The sequence below is a fragment of the Hippocampus guttulatus genome, chromosome 10 (assembly GCF_054856545.1).
Source record: "Hippocampus guttulatus isolate MCC_2025c chromosome 10, RoL_Hgut_1.0, whole genome shotgun sequence".
Taxonomy (NCBI): domain Eukaryota; kingdom Metazoa; phylum Chordata; class Actinopteri; order Syngnathiformes; family Syngnathidae; genus Hippocampus; species Hippocampus guttulatus.
In genome coordinates this window covers 14,040,790-14,065,078 of record NC_141270.1, presented here as the reverse complement: position 1 = coordinate 14,065,078, position 24,289 = coordinate 14,040,790, and the positions used below count along the sequence as shown (strand labels likewise).

General features: G+C 42.9%; 1 protein-coding gene across 6 annotated transcripts in view; it reads right to left on the bottom strand.

Moving 5' to 3' along the window:
* Nucleotides 1–4,433: 4,433 nt before the first annotated feature.
* fgfr2 (fibroblast growth factor receptor 2) overlaps nt 4,434–24,289 on the bottom strand; it is a 37,385-nt gene continuing 17,529 nt past the window's right edge. For 3 of the 6 annotated variants that reach the window (XM_086122808.1, XM_086122812.1, XM_086122813.1), the window contains 12 exons: nt 20,922–21,112; nt 19,714–19,858; nt 17,474–17,673; nt 16,724–16,863; nt 15,187–15,308; nt 14,295–14,405; nt 13,971–14,161; nt 13,243–13,365; nt 11,447–11,517; nt 8,452–8,589; nt 7,951–8,056; nt 4,434–6,149 (listed from right to left, as the gene is read on the bottom strand). In XM_086122808.1, the coding sequence (XP_085978934.1) occupies nt 5,985–6,149; nt 7,951–8,056; nt 8,452–8,589; nt 11,447–11,517; nt 13,243–13,365; nt 13,971–14,161; nt 14,295–14,405; nt 15,187–15,308; nt 16,724–16,863; nt 17,474–17,673; nt 19,714–19,858; nt 20,922–21,112 (1,703 nt within the window). In that variant the 3' untranslated portion in view covers nt 4,434–5,984. Of the gene's footprint in view, nt 6,150–7,950; nt 8,057–8,451; nt 8,590–11,446; nt 11,518–13,242; nt 13,366–13,970; nt 14,162–14,294; nt 14,406–15,186; nt 15,309–16,723; nt 16,864–17,473; nt 17,674–19,713; nt 19,859–20,518; nt 20,658–20,921; nt 21,113–24,289 lie in introns of all 6 variants that reach the window. The other 3 variants (XM_086122810.1, XM_086122811.1, XM_086122809.1) reach the window with 3 other exon arrangements.

The window sequence follows — 24,289 nt, the reverse complement described above, 5'->3', positions numbered from 1 at the left end:
TATGTGAGGTTGACAAATTGTGACAATAAACATATTTTTATAAGTCGTTTTTGAGACTTTTTTTAATGTGGGTCAAATATGGCTCATGAAAGATGTGGCTTAGTTGAGGTTGAATTCAGGCTGATATCAGGAACCTGTTCTGGCCCAGCGTCGGATCGAAGTAGGGCCAGATATGGTTTTACAATGCGGCTCAGATGCGGCCCACATCGTGGATGCCAGACGTGGGCCACTGCAGGACCGTCATTCATTGAGGTATGTGGGCCGAGTGTATGTGCCGTGTCTGCCCCAGAGCTGGGCCAGACCAATTTTGCTGACTGGGTATTTTAGTCCGCAAACTGAGGAATTGCGCGGATGAAAGTTTGAGATGGCGGCGAAAAAAAAACTCACAAAGGTCTACTAATTACAACATTTCAGAAATGGGAATGCCAGTCTGATTTTTCGTATGAATCGTCCAAAGGGTGTATCACTAAACTCACCTGAAATGTATGCACAGAACACGAGAGCGAGATACGACGAGAGGCACGATTACGAGGCAAGTTGGTCATTAGATTTGTAGGCTAATCGTTATGAAAAATATTATGAAACAGTATTGGTTATTCCATAATTTACTGGTTGTAGCATGGTAACTTTATGAATAAAACCTTCGTCACAAGGTGTAGTAATGCTAATGTTAACTGTTGGTAGAACTCATGATGACGTGTGTTAAATTCTTCCGTCAAATTGATCGTAGATTACACATGCATCGTCTTGGGAAGAGGATGTCAAGCCACATCAATACTTCCATCCATCCATCCATTTTCCGAACCGCTTGATCCTCACTAGGGTCGCGGGGGTGCTGGAGCCTATCCCAGCTGTCTTCGGGCAGTAGGCGGGGGACACCCTGAATCGGTTGCCAGCCAATCGCAGCACATCAATACTTACCTGTATTAATGATTACCAGTCAATTAATCTTTGCAGTGTGAGATTGGAAAAAATACTCTGATGATGCCACACGAGTACCCTGACTGTTCTACTCTTTGAATAAAACCACTTCATTCAAGCGTTAGGGAGTGCAAGGGGTTATGATGGAGGGGTGTTGCAAATCATGAAGACCTGCCAAGTGGTATGATAGCACTGTTTTATACATGTCCTCGGCTCGGCCTCAGCTTCAAAATCAGTCCTTGGTCCTTGGCCTTGGAGGCAAGTCCTTGGTCCTTGGCCTTGGCCTCGGAAAATTTCTCAATTCCTTGGCCTTGGCCTTGGCCTCGGGTTGCCGGTCCTTGGACACAACACTGGTAAAATCTGGATGGAAATTCTGATTAACACAGAGATGTGCAGATGCTTGTGTAAAAAGAAATTAACATTAATACTGCTTAATGAAAATAAAAATACATCTCATAACATTACCTTGTTTTTGCCATAGGTTAAGAAAATTGCTGCGAGTCACCTTCCTGCTCCCCACCTTTTGGTATTCTTAACCATCATACCATCAAGTGTGGAAATAAACTGAAAATCTAAAGAGGCCTACAAACTGTATGATAAGCATTTTATGACAAAAAGATGACTCTCTTCACAATAACTTCAGCATCTCCAAAAGAGATTCCTGAGAACCCCGGATAGGGATGTGTGAACCAATTTCCTACATTGAAATGATTTGAGTCATCATCAGGTTTTCACCAAATACTGTATTAAAATATTATACAAAAAGCAAACAACATTGGAGTCAATCTCGTCACTCATTATGGCATCCAATTTTTTTTTTTTTTTTTTTTTTGCCAGACCCTCTGGCATATATCTCGAAAACCTTTGGTGGTTATCTGTATTGTTCATGTTTACAGGTTCCTCGACACATCTTGGTTGCTGTTGAACAAGCTTCAGGGAGTGAGTGAAGGGAATCGTGTTCAGGATTAAGTTGGGTGAATCACGGAGACTTGGCACTTTCGCTGAAAAGGAACGTTTCTCTCTATCTCCATCATGTTAAAGCCCAACCCGTCTTCCTCTCTGGGTTTGGTGGGGACTTATCTCCAATGGATATAGGCTCCTCTGGCTTTACACAAAGCCTTGTGTTGACATTCCAGAGGACCAAGATTTGTACAAACACACCAGGCCACACCAGATGGCTGTTCAAGGGAGGACGAGGCAAAGATGAAGGACACTGAGGGGGATTATGAAGGACAGGAAGAAACAACACAATGACCTTAGCCACCAAAATGTCAAGCTCCCCATACAGGCCTCAATTTTAACAAACCACTTAGTCTTTCAAACTTTGCTCCATATTCAACGACATACCATTCCATACATGATAAAAACGTTTTCTAGCTCCTGCCCCAAAAGTCACACAAAACTAATATTTGGGGATCAAAGGTTAATCTTGCCAGCATATGGAGCCACAAACTCTTCAAATGAAAAAGTAATTTAAGGCTTTGAGTGACCGCAGAGGGTCATGTTTATCAGATTAGGTCAAGAAAAATATCACCATGCAACGAATCCCAGGGAATTTGAGCAGGAGGGAAAAAAACAGCAAGAAGGCATCCAAACAGCAAGCTAACACCAACAACAAACTCTTCAGCACCTTCGACCAATGTTCAGACATTGTTTTTTATAGCACCAATATAGTACAACCTCTAAACAGACATTTGAGTTTTTTTTCACAATGGAACAATCTAATCCTCCATATGCCCCCAACCTCTCTTGCTGCCTGGGTGTTCCATCAGCCTGATACACAATAGACAGCCAGTCTAATAAAAGTGTGTGCACTAAGAAGTGTGGATGGATATCCGGCTGCCTTTCCCTCCACCCCACTTGAATGAGAGTTAAGGTAGTTTATACTGACACTTTGCTCCATTTTCACATCTTGGGCCCCCAACCCCTCCTTCAATCCTCAAGGGCTTTAGCTGCTTTCTTTCCCTTATTCAATGGAATAAGAGGAATGCTTTTAAAGGGAATTTTCCCTCGAAGCTTTTTTTTTTTTTTCAGGTTTCCGGAGACATGAAGGGGCATGTTCAGTGGAAGAGTTTGTGACTCGTTTGTATGGACTTGTGTTCTGGGGATCACACCTGCTGATAGGATGGCTGAAGATGGTGGATTGACATCGTACTCATTAGAATGTTCGATGTTGTTTACTACTTACAAACTTGCCGAACACACAATACAGAGTCAGTTCCGTCACCATAAACTTTACGCCACTTGTCAAAGTCAAGGCCCTAGGGCCAGATCCGGCCCACCACAACATCATATGCGGCAGGCTAAAGCAAATCATATGCGCTATGACATGTTTATCGATAAAATCTGGACCAAAACCATTTTAAAATATAGATATTGCATGTAGCATTTATTTTGTTCCCAAATACATTTTGAAAAGGAATTTAATAGTTGAACAAAACCTGTAGTCCATCAATTTGTTGTGCAAACAGTATGTAAATAATATGACGAGGTGGTCATATATGGTTTCAATGTCATAGCAGCCCTCAACTGCAATGTGACCCCTACTTTACACAAATACGTACTGTACACCGGAAACAATGACCAAAAAACCCCATAATAATCTAGTGTGGAACTGCAATGCATCACACTGATAGTTGCTTTTAATGTTGACTCTCATCAAACAGAGAAAGAAGCTCAAAGAGCAAATTAAAACAAGAACTTCGAACAGAATTATACTGTTTTGTAGAGTTGATGTTGAAAATTAAAATGTTTCACTCTTCTAAGACAGTGAGCGGCGCTAGGTATAAAAAAAAAATCGCTCATTGTTTGTGGTGGTTGTGCTATACAGTATACAGAAGAGCTGATGCTTCCAACATCGGCCACGCTAGCCAATAAATCAATTTTGATTAACTTGAATGAATGTAGATAAATCAAAGACCCACTCTGTACAATTAAATCTCTTCTGATAATGAAAGAAAAAAAAATCAATCAGCTAATCAGACTAGCCATTAGCTTGCCAGGATCCCAACAGTGGATCTTTGTCTGATAGCAGATCAAGACACACTTACACTGTCATGACAATAATGAGTTCTTTCTTCCTTAATGGAATTGGGTTGGGATAGGCTCCAGCACCCCTCGAAACCCTTGTGAGGATAAGCGGATCGGAAAATGGTTGGATAGATGGACAAAATATATTTTAAAAGTGTAAAAAAAATAAAAATCGTCTGTCTTCAAGACATGAAATTCAAATTTTGTATTCCTGAATGAAAACATGGTAACAGTTAGATCTTTTTTCAAAAGTGACAAATTGCATAAGTACTCCTATAATACTACTACTATCACAATAATTTGGACCATTTTTTCCCCTCAAATTTCAACATCATCTCTCTCCACCCACTTATCTTCAAGCATCCAACAAACTTAAAAAAAAATAAATAAAAATGACAAAAATGAACATGAAATCATCGCAGGATCTTGAATAGACCCACCGGCTATTATTGGTACAAAATAAGCTCACAGCCAAAAGCGTCTGTGGTTTTAATTATTTATTTGCAAATGTGACAGGTACATCTGCAATGGAACAGCTTAATGTTGGTCCAGTAGAAAAAAAACCACACTGATTTCATACTCTTTAAGTGTTCGATTGTGTCAAGTTAAATTGGGTTCTAGGTTGAATCGAAAGGAGCCAGCGGATAATTGTGTCTTTACACTTGGAGCAGTCAATCCAGAAAAACGTCCACTTCCTAAAGTAAAGCTAAAAAAGGCTTCAAGATCTGAAGAGAGAATGCCATCAGGATCTACATAAGAAAGAATTAGCTTGCTATAAAATGTACAAATTTCCCAAAACTTTAACTTAATATTCACATTCATATATATAAAACTTAGAAAACATAGTTCCGTCAAACCCAGTAAAAATAAGCCACTTTTCCGTTACTGCAGAGAGATCATTTTTAAATTACCATACATTTCAAGGATTACGTCGATATTATGTTCAGCTTTAATAACATCATATTGATTTTGTTCTTTCTCCAGACTTACTCATTAATACAAACATCACAAGTCAATAAATTAAAATGCTACCTCAGTCCCTGAAAGCCAATACTTAACCTTGTGTTACTGAGTGAGTGTGAGGCAGGTTTTTAGGCTTGTGTGTGTGTGTTTGTCTTGAAATGTGAATGTGTGTGTGTGTGTGTGGATGCGTGTGGGTATCTGTGTGTGTGTTTTGTGAATATAAGCTGTGTGCAACCCTGCCTATTACTCCAAACTGGGTGAAGGGGAGTGGTGTAAGGTGGGGTAAGTACCTTTTTATTTTTGAGTCCATACAAAAAAATAATTCATTGTAAATATATAATATATATTTATACATATTTGAAGATATTTACAAATATACCCAGAACTACACATTATAGTGCAGTTGTTGTTTTTCTCTAGAGTAATTGGGAGAAACAAGTGAAAAAAGAAAGGCATCAACATTACAAAATCAACAGGAAAGCTGTTTCTACATGCGCTCTCCCTCTTCCTCGGTTTTTGTTAGTCAAAGCTTTGTTTCTTAGTCCTTTTCCTATTTTTACTCCTCTTCTTTTAAGTTCATATTGGTCTATACATTCCTCCAGAAGCAAATAAAAAGTATTGGAATGCCAGCCACTGGAATGGGGTCACCTCTACTACAGATTATAATGTGTGTGCGTGTGTGTGTGTATATATACATATATACACGTATATATACAGTATATATATATATACTGTATATATACACACACACACACAAACGCATAGATAAAAATCTCTGTTAATATAAAAAATGAGAGATAAGAATCCTTGAGAATGTCAGTTTGTCCATTCCAAAAAAGTTCATCTTGTGTCGGGCCCCTATCCTCTTCTTAAGACACAAGGGCATGTTGAATGCAGGTAATGCAAATGGCAGTGCAACAGCGCTGCTGCCCGCCAGATCCCAAAGGGGTCCATAAGTCAGCCGAATGGTGGACAAAAGAAGGAACGGACCGGGAAACTGGGAGAATTTTAGGGCAGGTGTCTCTGCTGAGTGTGATTTGGGCTTTCCAGTAAAGAGTGCAGGGAGGAGCTCATGTTTTGACGTTGCCGTTGATGTGCTGATACTTGGGGTGACACGGCTCATCCGGTAAGGACTCGTGTGAGAACACGGAGTCGTCGCCGGAGGAGCAGGAGCTGCGAGTGTCTGGGAAGATTGGAGAATACTGTTCTGCGGGGGTGCACAGGTCCAGATATTCCTGTATACACAGACATAAGGGGTTCGCACATTGTTATGATACAAAAGGGACAGAGAAGGACAAAGTTCAAATCAAATGGGGAGGATAGTGATCAGATAGGTAAAATAGCCATGAACATTTTACAAAAACGTGATGCGATGAAATGTAAAGAAATAAACAGGTTTTACATAGTATAATTACTGTCGTACTTGTGTGTTGGATGTGTGCCTTTTCTAGGGCGTGACCGAGAGCAAATGACAGCTCCTAAATTGGGGCAGATGTTGGCTCAACCGGTTTAAGACTTGTGCCTGCTTGTATAAGAGCGGCCAAAAATCTCAGCGGACAATGTTAATGGTATTTGTATTTGATGTCTTTTTATAATAATGTCAGTGCAATCGCAGTGGTTCTTAACCTGGGTTCGATCGAACCCTAGCGGTTCGGTGAATCAGTCTCAGGGGTTCGACAGAGCCTCAGCCATGGAGGTTAAGACACGCCCGACTCATCATATCAATTAGTTATGACACGCTCACTTGGCAATCACTGGCTGGTTCATTTTGTGCACAGACACTTTATACTTATACTCATTGTATACTTATATATTATTGTATTTCCGTTTTGAATGAATTTATTTCATCATATACAGTATTTTTATTTTTCACTAATGAAGGGTTCGGTGAAGCTGCATATCAACTGGTTGGGTTGGGTACCTTTAACAAGGTTAAGAACCACCGCCGTAGTACAATATGACAACTGTGCTTTATACCTATCAATGTGTTTTCAAGACCTATTGCAAAAACAATGTGCAGTACCCAAGAAAAAAAATGATACCCTATCGTATTTATGTTGTCCATGTTTATATGGCCACATGATGCATAAATATATACTGTTGAAATCATCTCAACAAAACATGAGAGAGATAGCAAGGAGTTGGTGAAAAATAGCTATTGAAAATAATTTAGTTGTGAATAGCATCTGTGTTCCGTTCTTTCTTCGGTCTTTTTTGATGACTGTTTCTGGGTCTGCTTGTGAGGGAGACGACTTATTGTGGTTTTCTCGAAAAGAGCACTGGCTTGCATTTGCTCAGCTGAAAAAGAGAAGGCTCACATTCCTAAAGACCTTCACATCTGCCAATGGTTTAGGGCAGAGAAGAGTGGGTGTGTGTGTGTGTGGGGGGGGGGGGGTTATTGCATTTCAAAAGTTCAAAATGAAAGTTGGGCTCTTTTGGCTTCAATTCATGGAGTTTCAGAGCAGGGATTAGTTTTGACAGCTTTCCATCTCCTCTGTTCAGATAGCAGATACCACAGAACACAGGGAAGAGAACAGGCTTCGCTGTAGGGAGCTTGGTCGTAACGATCAGTCAAATTTACGGGGGCCTTGGTGGCCTGGATCAAATAATTTGAACTTTTGTTTGTGTGTGTGTGTGTGTGTGTGTGTGTGTGTGTGTGTGTGTGTGTGTGTGTGTGTGTGTGTGTGTGTGTGTGTGTGTGTGTGTGTGTCTGTGTGTGTGTGTGTGTGTGTGTGTCTGTGTGTGTGTTGGTGGTTGTCACGACCAATGCTTTGTAGCCGGAACGTGCATGGTGCTCCGAAAGCTTTCAGAAACATTCATGTGAACCTTGCATGCACTGGTGGTTTTGTATGGTTTGAATTGGATCAAAACTCATGTTACGCTGTGTAGGAATGTATCATATTACAGTATTCCATTTTATTTTGACAAAAGGTCAACTTCCATTTGCCAGGAAACCATTAACATTAGCGCAGTATGGTTTCAAACCACCCGAATTCTTCCAAGAACTTTGTGGAAGACCACTGATGCTGCACTAACCTCATTGGTGCTGAGTGTGAGAATGCGATCCAGATCCTCGACAAGCTGCTTGAAGGTTGGTCTATGGGATGAGATGGCGTGCCAGCAGTCTTTCATCATCATATAGCTGCGAGACACAAAGTCAAAGTTGGTACATTCGCCGAAGCATGTGAAGAACACAGGAGATGGAGGCTGGATCATTCACCATTCCTTTTCTAACTATTTCTCTTAGTTTAAAAATCTGCCACTGAAAATAATGTATGGGACTTAAGGGCTCTTTTTCATATATGATTTCTGTACCATGCCACTGCCTTTGCGTTCCAGCTACCTCTACAAAACAGCGCCATTGTGGTCACAGTGAAAGACAGACGTTGATAGCAGCCGGAGTCAGCCGTGTGAGTGACAGAGGACATTGATAGGATGGACTGAGGAGACAGACTCGGCCCCAAGTCATGGATCTAATGGGGCACCATAAAAGAGGGCCAATGTGCTCGTTTCTAATGGAACATGTCAACGACTTACAGCTCATTTGTGCAGTTGCCAGGCTTGTCCATGCGATGGCCCTCTTTGAGCAGCTTGAAGAGCTCTTCCACGGGGATGCCGGGGTAAGGGGAGCCCCCTAGGGTGAAGATCTCCCACATAAGCACCCCAAATGACCACCTGTGAAGGGAGAACAACACTGGCACGATAAGCAACAGTGGCAAAGCAGGTTCCGTTGAAATGTTGGACAAGGCGGACGGATGTTGAAACAATGTGGATGAATTTGCAAGGGACCTTGCATTCTCATAGAATACTCATGTTATTGTAGAATCAGGTAGTCTAGAAGCAGCTTATTTATGTCATTGGGGTTTCCCTCACAGGGCTGTTCTGACTGCGAAAATCATATAAATGTATATTCATGATTCTAAACAAAAGTGCTTGAAAATGGATTCAAGTGATTTTACTTTTTTTTAATTTTCTGTTAAGTCTTTCTGCAAAAATGACCAAAAAGCGTATCTCTTTACGGTGAAATTAAGTAGACACATCTTTGTTTCAGTGGGCCAGCTCCTGCCACCATTCTTGAGTGTTACATTTCACGATCTGTATGAAAGGACAGAAAGTCTTCATGTTTTGTTCCAATTTAGTTTGGGTCGCATGCAGCAAGCATGTTTCTCGTGTAAATGCCGTCCTTCATCTTGTGACACCGACCCACTCTCAGTGCCACTCCGGCCCTGATCTGAACAATGGCTTTTGTGCCTGCTGTGAAAATGACACAGGCTTGCATTGTCGAGTCCCTCCACACCAAAACAAACTAAACTGGGCCACCCAAATGGCAGAGAAATGAGGAAAGGGCAACTGATCTTTTGATTAACTAATAATGACTTCCCTGTTGTAAAATTTTCAGGATTCCACAATTCGGTTGTTGATGTGGGGCAAGTTTAGAAAGACTGGACCCACATAGGGTAAGTCTTTCAATGCTGCACCATAACACAAGGGTATGCTTACAATCACAAACGTATTTGGCTAGGTGCTAGAGGCATCACGAAAGCAACAGGCGAGCGGGACTGCTGATATATCAGTTTCTTCCATCTGTTTACACAAGCAGCACCAGCTTCATGCTGGTCTCTCTTGTTGACACACTCGTCTCTCTTTTCTGGACTACTTTGTAAATGCCTCTCAGCACTGTGTCACCCCGTTTCCCCTGTGCGTCCGTGTCCACGTGCGCCCATCCTTGACTCAACAAACAAGCGGACGCACCGACAGGTGACCTTTTACTTCACCTTTCATGTATTCCAGCACACACCACCAAACTCATCAATGGGCATATCACGGTGTAACTGATAGAGAGACAACACCGGTGAGTCCCACTCAACTGTGAAATTATGTAATTTCACTTACTAATCCAAAAATGGCCATTATTATCATTAATTAAAAATAATGTGTCTGTGTCGTGTCTATCTCTGCCAGTGATGTATTGCGATAGGCAGAAAATTGAAATGCTCTTCCACTGGGACCGCAAATCATTATTTCAGTATATGCAGAATAGTTTTAAATCTTTTTTGGGGGGTGTTGTGTCATGAGATTCTTTTCATGTCGATTATGTGTGTTGGCTTTTTGCCCTGTTGGAAAATGTTATGACATCGAAAAAGGGGAGAATGAATATACAAAGTAGATGGGAGAAAGCAAGTGACTCTTAGCAAACGGTTCGGGAGCCTGAACCTGCAAAATTTGGTATTCATCTGATTCAATCTCCCCCTCCGTAAAGACTGTGACCATGATGTCAGTGAGCTGCACCAGTCTACATCAACAAAGGACGACTTCCATTGTAATTCACGTATTCATTTAAGCTGATGTCATTTGGGGATTGCCTGTGCACTCTGTCGGTGTTGAAGTAAACAGCACCCCCCCCCCCCCCCACACACACACACACACTTCCCAAACAGCCTTCTTGCCTTCATAATGTTATTTGATGGACCAATCACTAAAAGTGAGTGATGAAATGTAATTAGCTGTGAGCAAACAAAGAGGACTGCCTGCACTCCCATCCACTCTTCTGCTATGACAGATTGGTGCTGCTCTGTGGAACGTGAATGGCATCATGTGTACATGCAGATATTATTTACAGGCGTGCGTGCGCACACACACACACCTACATAAACACTTACAGATGTGGACAGAAAAGAGGTCATTTCATTTCAAAACCTCACTGGAACAGCTCCATGTTGAGACTGCTACTGGTGCACGTCTCAAAGACACATGAATGCATGTGGATGCAAAATCTCTTTTACTTGAGGTTAGCTTGCAAGGCATTTACCTAATTGCCACATACACCCTCTGCCGCCTGCGTCTGGAGCAGAAACTTCAAACGACGCTGTCAGATCGCATACGACTCAAACACCAAAAGGAGTAATGCCCTCTCTTTGTTCTCTTTTTAGAATGAGTGTTCTTGAACTTAAAAAAAAAAAAAGGGGAAAATAAAGGAGACAGCGGCGGGTCAGCAATTCACATGCCAGATGAATGAAAATAAGAATGGTGGGGGTGAAAATGGTGGGAGGGATTATTTAGAGCATCTTCAAACCGATAAGCCGCACGTTCAAAGGAAGGGGAAGACAGGGGGAGCGAGCAGCAAGAGGACTGGGTTGCAGCGCTGCGGCTTTGTCGCATTTAGACGGGGGCCCAAAAAGAGAGAGGGACTTCTGAGCTGAGACGGAGAAGCAAAATGTGAAACATTGAGGGAGTAGGTACTGGTTGGTGGGTTCTGGGCTCCTTCCAGGGCCCTTTGAAGCTGCTCAGATTAGTAACACGACATTGGCTACAAGTCTAGCGTGAAATCCTCACTTTTGCCACAAACCGGCCAGCTTTGGCCCCCCTATAGGCAAGCAAGCACTCCACCCACCAAACACCTCAAACTAGTCTCGATCGATAACCCTGCAGCAGCACAAGACATTGTGTGAAAGACTGTGAAGGGTACAGATTGCATGAATATCATTTTTGTCTCAGAGTGGTTAGGTACATTTTATTGTTAGGAGTTACTTACACATCACTCTGGTGAGTGTAGACCCGGTCAAAAAGCGCTTCGGGAGCCATCCACTTTACAGGAAGGCGGCCCTGTAGATAGACAAAAGTAAAAAGACGAACAAAGCGATTAATCAACTTTCATTTCTGGCCTGATCAGCATTTTTGACGTCTTTTGGGAGATTGTTACTCAAAGACAATCGGGAGTGCCTCGGAAGAGTCATTCCCCCAGAGGAACATTCACAGAGTGTTCAAGCAAGGGAGCTGATGAAGAGGTCTTGGATAATGCGCAGTATCTCTCTTTGTGCTATTAAAGCACTGACTGGTAGGCAAAACTATCCAGTCTGCCCCAATCAATGTGTTTGATGGCTTGGCGACTCATCTGTTTAGTTAAGTGAACACTTGAATGAGTCTTTGCGAAAATGTATATAGCCATTTATCACAGGGGTTACCTTCTAGACCACTGGTGTCAAAGTCAAGCCCGGGGGCCAGATCTGGCCAGCCACATCATTTTATACGGCCCGCGAAAGCAAATCAAACATGTCAAGTTCCATGATGCTTGCTAAAGTCAGAACCAAAATTTCAAATTGTCATATGTAATCCACAATAACAGTCATTATTCTTGACTTCTGATTTTAAAACTAGTTATTCATCAATTTGCTGTGCGCTGTGTAGGCAAGATGTGGAGGGGATTAAACATTGATATGGTTTTCCAAAATTCATAACGGCCGTCCAAGGGAAAACGGAACTACAATGTGGCCCGCGACAAAAATGAGTTTGACACCCTTGTTCTAGACCCTTCTGAAATAGATGAAAATTCACAATATAGAGAGATTAAAAAAGAAAACAACTTAATCTAGATTTACCCCCCCTACATGCTTTAAACACATTATTAAAACCCACTTGAACTTATTAAAACACATTAACCTACTTGAACACAAAAACACAAATTGTCAGAAAAAAAATGCATATCGAATATTGTATTGCATGATGAGGTGTCTCTTGCCTCTTCTTGCGTTCGCCAATTGGCTGAAAAGTGCATCAACAATTGTGGCTCTCCTTTCCCACATACAAAGGCATTACAGTAAGTATATTGTTAAAACGATTGCTTAAAAAAAATGTGATAGCAGAAGCGTGAACAATGAACCGTGACATAGCTGGACTAAAACATACATTACAGCCACATTTAGATAACAGAATTACGACACAAAAAAATTCATGTTTGTATGCCGACACACTGAACAAATAAACACGAATTAAACATTAACAGCACAACAATGGCAGCTCTGTCTAAATGTCAAATAAGCGATCGCCATCATTGTCACGGCTGCCATTGCTATAATCATCATTACTCTCAACATCACGGCATACCGTTGTTGTTGTTGATAGCTTGTTCTCAGCATGATCGTGCATGGGATGAAAAGGCAAGCATGCATACGAAATGAGGGCGCGCGGACTGGGCTGCTCTGCGGTGGGAAAGAAAGACACCACTGGGCTGCTATGGAGTTGTCAATTATGTTTAAACTGCTCCCCCTCTCACCGTGTCTCTCTTTTTGGCTAATTGTATAAGTGCCTATGAAACTAAAGGAGGGAGAGGGATAAACAAGGCAGTCTACAGAATCCCGACATTCATAGACTGCCTGGGAACCTGCAGCTTCTGCCAAGACGCTGCAAATCCAAGAAGAGAGTGAAAAAGAAAGATGAGGGAAGAGAGCGAATTTGGATGGGTAAATAAATCACAGTTTGTAGCTCCCCAAGACGAGGCCGTCCCTCAAAGAGCACGATGCCATGTGTGCAACATGCAGGTCGATGACTCACATTGGTTGTCTTTTTATAGTAGTCGATGTTATGGACATCACGGGCCAAACCAAAGTCAGCGATCTTCATGACGTTGCTTTCTGTGACCAGGACATTCCTGGCTGCCAGGTCTCTGTGTATACACTAGGATGGAGAGAGTGAGAAATGCAAGGGTGGGGGTGGGGTGGGGGGGGGGGGTCACGAAGTGGAAAAAATGAGGGCAAGGGAAGAATTAGACATTTACGTCACTCTCCAAATAAATGAACTCTGAATCTCCTGGACACAGGTAGCACTGCCCTAAATGGCATCACACGACAAAGTCGGCAATTCTGTGAACGTGTCTGAAACGTTCCTCTTTTGCCACATGCCTGGTCAGACACAGATCTGTTGGTCACGCATGTGCAAGAATGTGTGTGTGTGTGTGTGTGTGTGTGTGTGTGTGCGTGCGAGAGTGTCACATTCCAACAGTGAGCGGGAGCTAGAAGGCTGTCTTTGGACAACATGACTGCACTACTATTGTGGAAAAAAAAATACAATTCCTCCACACAGAGGGGCCTTTGTCAAGGGATGAGACACAATGAAGAGGTTGGCCAGAGGGGTGACATTAATGTTTTTAAAAGATAAAACCCCCACTGTGACGGGCCATAGCAAAAGCAATACAACACAATAGCTGTGCCCCCCTCCCCCTCCCCCCAAATTCTATTCTTTGTAGCCAGTAGGTGGCCTTTTGCTTGTGGAACACATCGTACCTTTTGGGATGCAAGGTACTCCATGCCCCGTGCCACTTGATAAGTGCAAGAGACCAGATCTTTGAAAGTGAGCTGTTCGTCAGAGACACGGGCAATGTCGTAGGAATACTCCATTCCAGGAGGTCGGCGGGCTCGGAGGTACTCCCTAAGGTTACCTTTGGAGGCGTACTCCACGATCACATACAGGGGGCCTGCATTGGGGGGAAGATGGCATTTACTTGTTGAATGTAGTTGAAAAACCTCAAAATGTCAGTGCACTAAAGAAAAAAAAAGCTCGGCGTACTCCGAGAGACACGGACACAAACTTAGTTTGCCTTTGCTTACCATCTTGTGTGCAGGCCCCCAACAGATTGATGATGTTCTTATGTTTACCGATCATCTTCATCATTTCCATCTCTGACACCAGGTCAGACAGGTCCTTTTCGGTGGCGTCATCTGAAAGCAGAAGAAGAATGATCGAAAGTTGCACTGGGGAAACAAACACGCCTACGCCTTGCCTTCCTTCTAACCCTTGACTCACAGCTCATTGTCAGCCAGTCAGCCAGCACCTTGTTTCGTAGTGTGCTTTGATTAAACGCAGCTGACAGACAATGTGAGCTACAGTTACAACGGTGAGGGGGGATCCTCACGCAGACTACAGGAGCACCTTTGCGGTGCCAGGAGGAGGAGAAAAGAATGACTTAAAGATGCTCAATCTAGATTCATTATCTGCTGCACAAGCTCACTTTTCACAGGAGAGTGGTTGGATCCACAAAGCCGGGATGGCATTGCCCGAATTCCTCGGCCTCAGGAGCTGAACGAAAGAGCCCATTTCTATAGGCAGGGTTGGTCTGCTGCTTTACCTGATCCTACCCCAGCACTGCTGCTGCTTTCATTAATAACAGCGGTGTGACTTGCATCTTTGTGTGGCCGCTGAATGAGCTTCACCCAGCTGCTGCTCTGGGGTCGGCTATGTGACCACTCCTCACCCTTACCTCGACCACCCGCCATCCCCATAGGTGTCCTTCGGCAACCACCACCAATAACAAATAAGAATGACTCCCCCAGGCTCCACTTTCCCCTGCAATGAACTCTGACTGGAGCATATATCACATATAAAATGTGCTCAAGTTGCCCACTTAGGGTGAAGTGGTCTACTCGGCATCCTCGTAGTCAGATTTTTGGTCCAAGTCAGCTGTTTATAATTACAACCCAAATACCTGCAGGACCTACTCACCTTTCAGCATCTTGACAGCGACAGTTAAGGCCTCTTTGGGTTTGTCTTTATCAATGCCGAGAGCTTCTGCCATGACAACTTGGCCAAAGCAGCCCTCTCCGAGTGGTTTACCCAGAGTCAACCTGCAGCCGCACACAATAAAGCACAGACAGGGCTCTGATTAGCAGTTGATATACAGAGTCAAACAGACACCACCGAGTCCTACTGGATGAAATTGAGTGTGCGTGCGAGTAAAAGAGGCCAGGAGTCACGCTTGCTTGGTCCTTGCATTTCTTTTTTCTTTTTCTTTTTTTTTCATCAGCTGTAGTTTTGATCAGATAATGAAGGTGAAGTGCTTAGTTGGCACAGATGACTGCTTTAAGACCAGTTGGTAGAAAGATTGACATGGCAAAAATCTGATGACGCCCGCTGATGAAGGCACTCACTTCCAACCAGTTTATCATGCTTTGGCATGAGCTAATATCCACTTACTTGTGGCATTCCACAAGCTCTCTCAGCCCAGACACATTCACTTGTGACGGGTGGGCCGCTGCCACCGGCCGACCTCACTTACAGTTCCACATGGAAATGTAATTACCTATGTTTAGTATGCCATCTTGTAAATGTAAACTACTTTACAGTGAAGTATCGTTCACACATGTAAGCTTTTAGTTGGAATCGTGTGGGTGGCGAGAAAATACGGGAGAAAGATTTTCACTGACACGGTCAGCCATCTATATATAGTTTGGGTTGCTCGACTGTTTGTTTTTCTTTTTCTTTTTCTTTATCTTTTGATTGACAAGTGTCGCTCCCACCTCTAAGTTTCAGCATCTTGGCTATGTAAACGCTCAGTGCAGGCCAAGAAAGGTCCGGGACCTGAGGCCAGCAGCCTGCCACAGTAACACAATCCCCTATCTGTCTGCACATGATCACCACACTCAATGGCCACCATTCTGTCCATACAGCCACACATAATTGATGTTATTTTTTTTCCCTCCGCACAAGCCGCAGACGTTTGCATTCCTCAGCATTCTGCAATTCCAACATGATCCCTCGGGCTTTGGGTGACAAGAGCAGTATAAAGGCCCAGACTGACATATACGGACATTGACCCAACCTGAAAAAAAAGTGTCTCTTTGTGTTTATTTTCTATTATAATAGACAAGCAAAAATAGGTATGATGGTAAACTACATGTATATGTTCTTGTTTGGAGCGTTTCAGTTTCCAGGCCTGTTATTTTTTTTATTGAGGTTATAATATAAAGGCTATTATCAACAGCAACATTTACGCAGTAGACAGTGCACTGTTATACTGTTACAACCGTGATAAAGCTCTTTTTTAGTTTCTAATTAGCAGTAGAAAAGTGTGACCGGGTTGCTGCCATGTGGAACTTTAATTACTTGCAGGGACTATTTATTTTCTGGATAACATTGCATGCTGTGTGTAATTTGTGGTTTGTGAATATCACCTCAAAAGATCCAATGGGATTAAATCAAGCGAAACAATTGAATCGTAGCGGGTAATAAATATGATTCGTGTTCGATCGAATCTGCTGACCTGTCTCTGACAAACTCCCACCGCGGATCCTCAGGGAGGTCGTACTCAGGGATTGGGTCATCGTGCGCAGAACTGCGCCGTGTGGTGATGCGTACGAGTGGCGTGTTTGAGTTCATGGAAGCACTGGAGTCAGCCGACACCTACAGATACAAAGAGATTGGCTGATCACCACTATCTGAGTTCAAAAGACAGACAAAGCTCTTGGCCATCACTAGAGGAGTTACTTTCAGCACTTCTGTGTTGCTTCGCTACTGTACTTGTATTGATCTTATCAGCGATGTTTGCACACACAGCATATTAATTTGCTTGATTTCAGAACTTCCTGCATGGGTTATCACTCTGTGTTGAGTGTGTGACATTCTCACCAAGAATGTGTGAGAAGCAACCTTCCGTGCTTCTTGTTTTCCCTTTTTTTCTCTCTAAACTCATCTTACCTCGACACAGGATTCAGTTTCTCTGCAGGTCCAGCATTTTTTTTTGTACCTTTTGACTCCACTTAAAGGAAAAGCATGACTCAAACATAAACATTCACATACTGTAGTAGAGTTGACTTGCCTTAGACAGTAGCTTTGAGATGCGTGGTTCCAAGTACAGACCTTTAAATGTGGATTATTAATATGTATTTCAATTTTACCAACCACGCTTTTTTTTTTTTAATTGTTGAAGTAAAGTGTATTCTTGTCTTATGCTTGCGTGTCTGTTTTGCTCCTCTAGAGGTGTTAGGTGCCATAGAACTCTTTATCTACTTTCTGTTACCTGGCGGCGCAGTGGGATCTGTTTGCTTAGTTTGTGAACTGCGGGTTGGCCACTAAAGTCCGGCTTTTTGGCCGTGTTCCTCATGCGGCACACCACCACGATGCCCACCATGCAGGCGATGAGGAAGACACCTGCGCAATAAATTGCGATCTCCACATAATCGGGAGAAAGGGGCTCCATGTTTTTCTCTGCAGCTGAGGCAAATAAAGGAGGGACAGTGAGAGAGAGAGAGAGAGAGAGAGAATGTTTGATTAAAGGAAATGTACTGATCATTCTTGCACACCGTTGCACATGGATGTTCTCCATTCAAATCAACACACACGGACAAACAGACACGGCTGCTCAAGGGGTGACTCATGTAAATGTAATCACCGTCAACCATAACTTAACTCTCTCTTCTCCAGGTACCAGCATGCCGATTGTACCATGTAAGCACAACAAGAAAAAGACAATACATGCCTCACTTAGAGGAAGTCAACCCCAACATTTTCTTTCCAGTAATATCTTCTATGCACCTCCCCTCGTCGAAACACAGCATCCTGATTAATATTGTGTTTGTGGAATATGAGTTGGGCAGCAAAATCCACCCGTTTTTAGCCATCTCATGGGGTGGCCATTTTGCCACTTTCTGTCGACTGAAAATGACATCACACTTGCAACTGATATGGATAAAAACTGATTTTACAGCTTAAACTCATATCCCACAAACACAATATTAATACAATACTGTGTTTAGCCTTGTGGTGGTGCATAGAACATATTATTGGAAAAAAATATTTGGGGGTTGACTTCCCCTTTCATTTCACAAGCGAAAGAGTGCAAGAATATGAATTTATGGCCTTTGTGGTTTGTGCTTCCAAGATGGATTCTCAATAATGAATGAACCCTCAAAATCATAAACGTGGGCATTTTCAATATGAAGCCAGTTAAGAAGCACTCCTGCCATCCACATGGGGGTAACAACATACAACGTACCCAAAGTAGGAGGCTGTTGGTGAATGCAGTTGAGAATAATTCTCTTTTGAAGGAGAATTGAGGCCACAATAAAAAGAGAAATAACATTAATGTAGTGCTTGTTGTTCTTTCACAGGAAAAGACGTCACAATACTGATGATGGTGTCGGGGTGACAAAATACGTTGATGATGAATTATTTCATTTGTAAAAATTACAGTATGTACTTGTGAATTTAGAACTATATTAAGCATATTTCATCTCATTATGGCCATCACTATTTTCATGAAATTACAATATTGTTGACTTTTTTTTAACTTGACTACAATATTCCCATAATTGCATTGCTTCTTGTTTTCCTCTTTTCACTGAGGCCCTAATACTTATTTGTAATGGTTCACCTATGGTAACAATTTGTATTGTTTGCGAACAAAAAAAAACGTATGCTATTTATTTAATATCTGTGACAAGTGACATTCCTGTACTTAATTTTGGTGTATACTGCTGAAACCAACTAGTGTGTGTGTGTGTGTGTGTGTGTGTGTGTGTGTGTGTGTGTGTGTGTGTGTGTGTGTGTGTGTGTGTGCAGCAGAGAACAGATATAGCATGACAAAAGTTGAGCAGCAAACACAAACAACCCAGCACTTGCATACATGACTTTTGTTTTTTTTTGTTTTTTGTTCCATAGGCTGAGTTTGGGCTCTGATAATTTAGAAAGTCAAGCCAGATATCATGCACATATTCAGCTTTGACTTTCACTCTTTATTTCAAGATGAAATAAAGACTCAAAGAGACAACAATTATCAGAGCCAGGAAAAGAGTGAAAAGGAGACATGTACTGACAAAAGGTTGCCTGAATTGCTCAAGACCAAAATATGGCACCGGCATGCTAATTTCAAGGAGCAGGAGAGATGTGACAGAGTAGAAGGTGAGAGACAAATCCTCCCTTCCCTTTGGAGACTGGAGACGCTCAAGCTGCTTTGGGAGCTCCACTTCCGTCCCCGAGTTGTAGTAATTTGTCTACAAACGACCCTCTTATCTGCTTTGAGCTTTCAACAGCTTTCCAGTCCAGATCATATTCAAGAATATATGGCCCTTGTTGCTCTTGCATGACGCTATCTTGGGTTACGACCATGCACGTTCATCTGAGTTACTGAATACTTGAGCTATGTGCCTTCTACTCCAGAGGGAAGACTTGCCTTCTCGACACCAATGATCCAAATATGTTGGACCATACTGTTGGAAGAAATGGAAGGAGAGGACAGTTAAAGAGTGTATTTACCTGGAAGAACCGTCAACCAAGCAGTGTGATAGGAGAGCCCAATAGAATTACCCGCCAAGCACGTATACTCCCCAGCATGTTCAAATGTTACATTGGGCAAGTAGAGAACTTCTATCTCCTTATCTGTGGTGTTTACACCCGCGGTCTGGAGAGAGGAAGAAGGAGGAGGTGGAAAAGAAGAAGGAGAGGGTAGATAAGAGGGGTGGGGGGGTCAGGGGGGGGGTAAAAAATGAGGGGGGACAGAGAGGAGAAAAAAAATGAGACCCAAAACACCAAGAAAGAAATAAGAAGATGGTGTCCAACGATGAATTCCCTTCTACAGCAAAGATGTTGGGTGGATGAAACAAGGTGGGGGTGTGGTACAAACACAAGAGTAAAAAAAAGAGCCCAACACATCACCAAAACATGTGAAATTAAAGGCAAATAAATCTGATAAAACATCCCATAGCCATACTACGAGACTATAGAATGCCTACATTTGAACGGGCACATGCACACACAAACACAGAGAGCATGGAGTGAACTCCTACATACACTACGTATTGACACAGCAGACTCGACAAGCGATAACAAATGTGTGTGCTGTGACAATTTTAGTGTTTAGGCAGCTCCGCTCAATGCTTCCGAGGCTGAGCCACTCTCAGCAGCTGCAACACAAAGGTGTAGCATTAGGGGAGGGACGGTCGTGAGGACCCAGGATCACCAAGAGACCACCAATAGGACCGCCACAAAATAGCAGGTCAGGGTTGAAGCCCAGGAAACCACACCAGGAGAGGAGGGAAGACCGGTCAGGTCTTTGGGTTACCTGGGATGACAGTCAGCCAGCCAGATTGGTTGGCTTCCCCTATATAATTGGAGACTTTACAGATATACTCTCCAGCATCATCCGGCGTCACGTTGGTGAGGTTGAGCACCTCTGCGTTGGAGCTGTTAATGCCTGAACGCTGAAATCCACACATTACGACAGGACAAGGTCAACAATAGAATCATACAGACGTGCTAACATGACGACAACGGCTTCAATGAAATGCACAAGTAGGAGAAGAAGATGATATCGGGAGCCACGATAGATACTGTAAAACCTGTTAATGTAACACATCGGTGAGAAGAGAACAACGCCATCAGTTCTTTGCGGCCACTGTAGAAAGACTGGTAGAGAAAGGGAGAATATTTTCAATCCAATCCGGAGAATACAAGAGGTGACGTACCTTTAGCACTTTGACATAAGGGTTCCCATCGGGACCATAGCGACTGCCGTTCTGAGTGATGTGCTTCAGCCACTGAATGTGAGGTTGGGCGTCGCTGTACACTTTGCAGACAAAGCGGGCGTCTTCTCCAACGTAGACGGACGTATTGGCGGGCAGGCCGGCTTGGAGAATGGGGCGGTGAGGAGACCGCTCTGGACAGTGGGAAGATTCTTTTTAGTTTCGACTCCGAATGAAACAGACATACACAAATACAGTGGGTAGAAAAAGTCTACACACCCTTTATATGTTACAAACAAATGAGACCAAAATAAATCATTGAAAAAGAATTTCCATACTTTTTCACCATTAATGCGACCTACAACATGTGCAACTCAATTGAAATGTACGTGTGTGTGTGTGTATCGATTTCTTTTTATAGCTGTCAGGTTAACGCTCATATTAATAGTGAGAAAATGTTTTGAACTGATTTATCTTGTTCTCAGTTTTTTATATCACAAAAAAATAGCATTTGAACTGAGGTATGTTGACCTTTTGTTGTGTTTATGGTCATAACAGTAAAAATGACCCTTCAACCTCATTTCAACCAAATCAAGCCTTATCAGTGTTTAATCGATTGCAGCTGTTTGAACTCTGCGGCCTTGTGGAAAAGTGGCTCTATGGTCCACAAGTACAAAAAGTACTCAATTGTGGTCCTCATATGATGGTATTCCTTTCCTCTTTGTTGAATAATTAGTAATTTACACTGGTATGGTGTCACACTACTTACAGAGCTGACACAGACATTTCATCCCACATACATAGCCTGTCGTGGAAACACAAGCCACTAGAAGTGGTCAGCTTGGTGGGAATGTCTATCAGAAAGCGAAATGTCTTGAAACCAGATGGTAAACATCTTTAGATCATGTATTTCATTTTAACGATTACAGTATCTCCAGGACTTCCTGAGTTCTGTGTACAAAGATTTCCTGGTGAACTTGGATGGACAGAAACATGACTGCTCTCTTATCGGAGAATAATTTGTAAGCCGAAGACACGGCGGTATATCCTTGAAGGAATTCACGTTGGAGGATGACTTCCATAAAGTTAGGCGTTTAAGCGGCATGGCAGTCGGAGAGTTATGCTTGCATGTGTGTTGGAATGCGAAACACCTTTGCAGCACCCCCCACATGTCCTGCTATCTGCATTCTTCTGCAGGCAAACATTTGGACTGCAAATCCAAACAGAGCGAGACCTGTTGAACAATGGCACCCTTTCAAACTGCACCGGGCCGCCGCAAGCGTGCTGAGGAGCCCACCAACCCCCACACTGACAGCAACCACTCGCTGCCATCAGGCACACACACACACACACACACACACATGCGCATTCACATGGAATGACATCACTCAGCCTGAGGCACTGTATTGCTTTTTCAAACAATGCCTGAAGGTAAGTGCAGTGGGCCATTAAAGTTAAAGGTGAAAAGCCTCGGAATTCAGAGTTACCAAATGAAGGAATGGGATGAGGGGTAGTCTGCTTGCTTCCTTGATGTTATGTTTGTGTTTCTGTATATCTTTCAGCAACATGTCAGACAAGATGCTTCTCACTCCTCCTCCTTCCTATCCCTATCCTCCTTCCTGCATCGTCATTGTGCAAGTGTTCATAATCCCCCACCACTGTTGTTGTTGTTGTTGTTGTTTTTTTAACTCCCCATCTAGCAAAAGCAAGTTCACCTTCTCTAAGTCTAAAGATTTTACGGACAGAGCAAGGGAAACAATGTTACAGTCAAACTTTTCCCAGTGTAAATTGCAAGTGACAATAAAAGAAATAACTGGCCAAAGCAAATCATTTGTCACCATTTAATGTCCTGAGGAAATGCACATAACCGGAACAATCATGACAGCAGTCACTGGCAAGACATCCCATCCCGCACACAAGAGAGCAATACTGTAGGAGGGGAAGACGTCACCTCAGATCGAAACCCAAGAGAATCGTCTTCCGGTACTCTCAAGCGTGATGACAGGAAACGTTTTTATAGTTACACGATACATAAATGTATCTATCAGCTATTGGTAGTAGCTTGATTTGGAAATTTTGAATGGTGAAATGGTCACCGGGTCATGATTTGCAATGGAGGCAAAAGCAGACACAATGCAGGATACTGTATTGTAAATCCTCTCCGACCTTGTGACCCGGCAGAAGAAACACGGCCACTTGATTTCAGCATTTCTTTTGACTCTCCACGTGTGTCCTTTCATCATGCATGTCCACTCATGGTCATCCAGCCATTATCCTTGCTTCGGAGGGGCCAGTTTGAGCCAGAAGTTACTAGTTTTACCTTGTTTTAACAGCTAATCTTGTGGATCATTTGTGGGGGGACACTCATATGAACAATCTTTTCTTCTATTCCCCCTCCCGTTCTGTTCCAAACCCTCTGCTCTTCCTTTGTGGCCCACATTATAAAGAAGTAAAATGAAGCAAGAGGTTGCAGGGGGCAATGGCTGTGGAGCCAGACGTTTAGAGGCTTTACTGCTCAGCTATAAAACAGAACAAAAACAGAAATATGCAGTCCAAAGCAGAGCTTTGGCTTACTGCAGAATCAACCAGAGCAGGGGGCTCAAATTAGGGAGTGAGAGTGTGCATTTAGCATGCACTTATTGGGCAAGAACCCTCAGGTATTTAATCTCCATTTGATAAAAACACAAAGAAACGTGACTTGAAGCACAAATGTACAGGTCCGTTCAGGACGATGTCGAGTGGGGTAGTATCTGTCAACACAGTCTCACGCAGTGACCAGTGGACCCTTTAACATCTTTGTGTGAATCAAACATCTGCCGCTAAACATCAGCCCGGTTGTGGATTATTGACCTTTTCAGTCAGATAAGGGGCGTTCATGTGATTACTCTAAAGCGATTCGAGCAAGTCCTAACGAGAGAGAGTCCGCACCCCAACGTACACGCTCACATCGATCCTCAGTCGTTATCCGACTGTGGTGCTGCTGACTATTGATTCTGCTAACTCAGTAGAAAAACACTTTGCTTTGTGTGCTCCAAAGGTCATTGAGAAGGGTTGACCAAGTCTGATGAGGGGAGTAGTGCTGACCCCAGCACACCGCATGTGCTACTGCCTTAGTGAAACGAAATAATGATCGCATAATGAGTCCGTGAATCACCAGAAGCGTACTCAATCTATTCATCCTGAGTAGAAAACAAATAACTGTAAAATGATTTTGAGGTTAACTGTTCAAGGCAACCAGATTACAAACTAGTTGAATCTTCTAATTGACGAACCAAGTGATGAAACATCACGCAAAAACAAATACAAATACATTTTGAATTGTCAGTTCCATTGCGCTCCCACCCCCTAGCCCCACCACTCCACTCCACTCC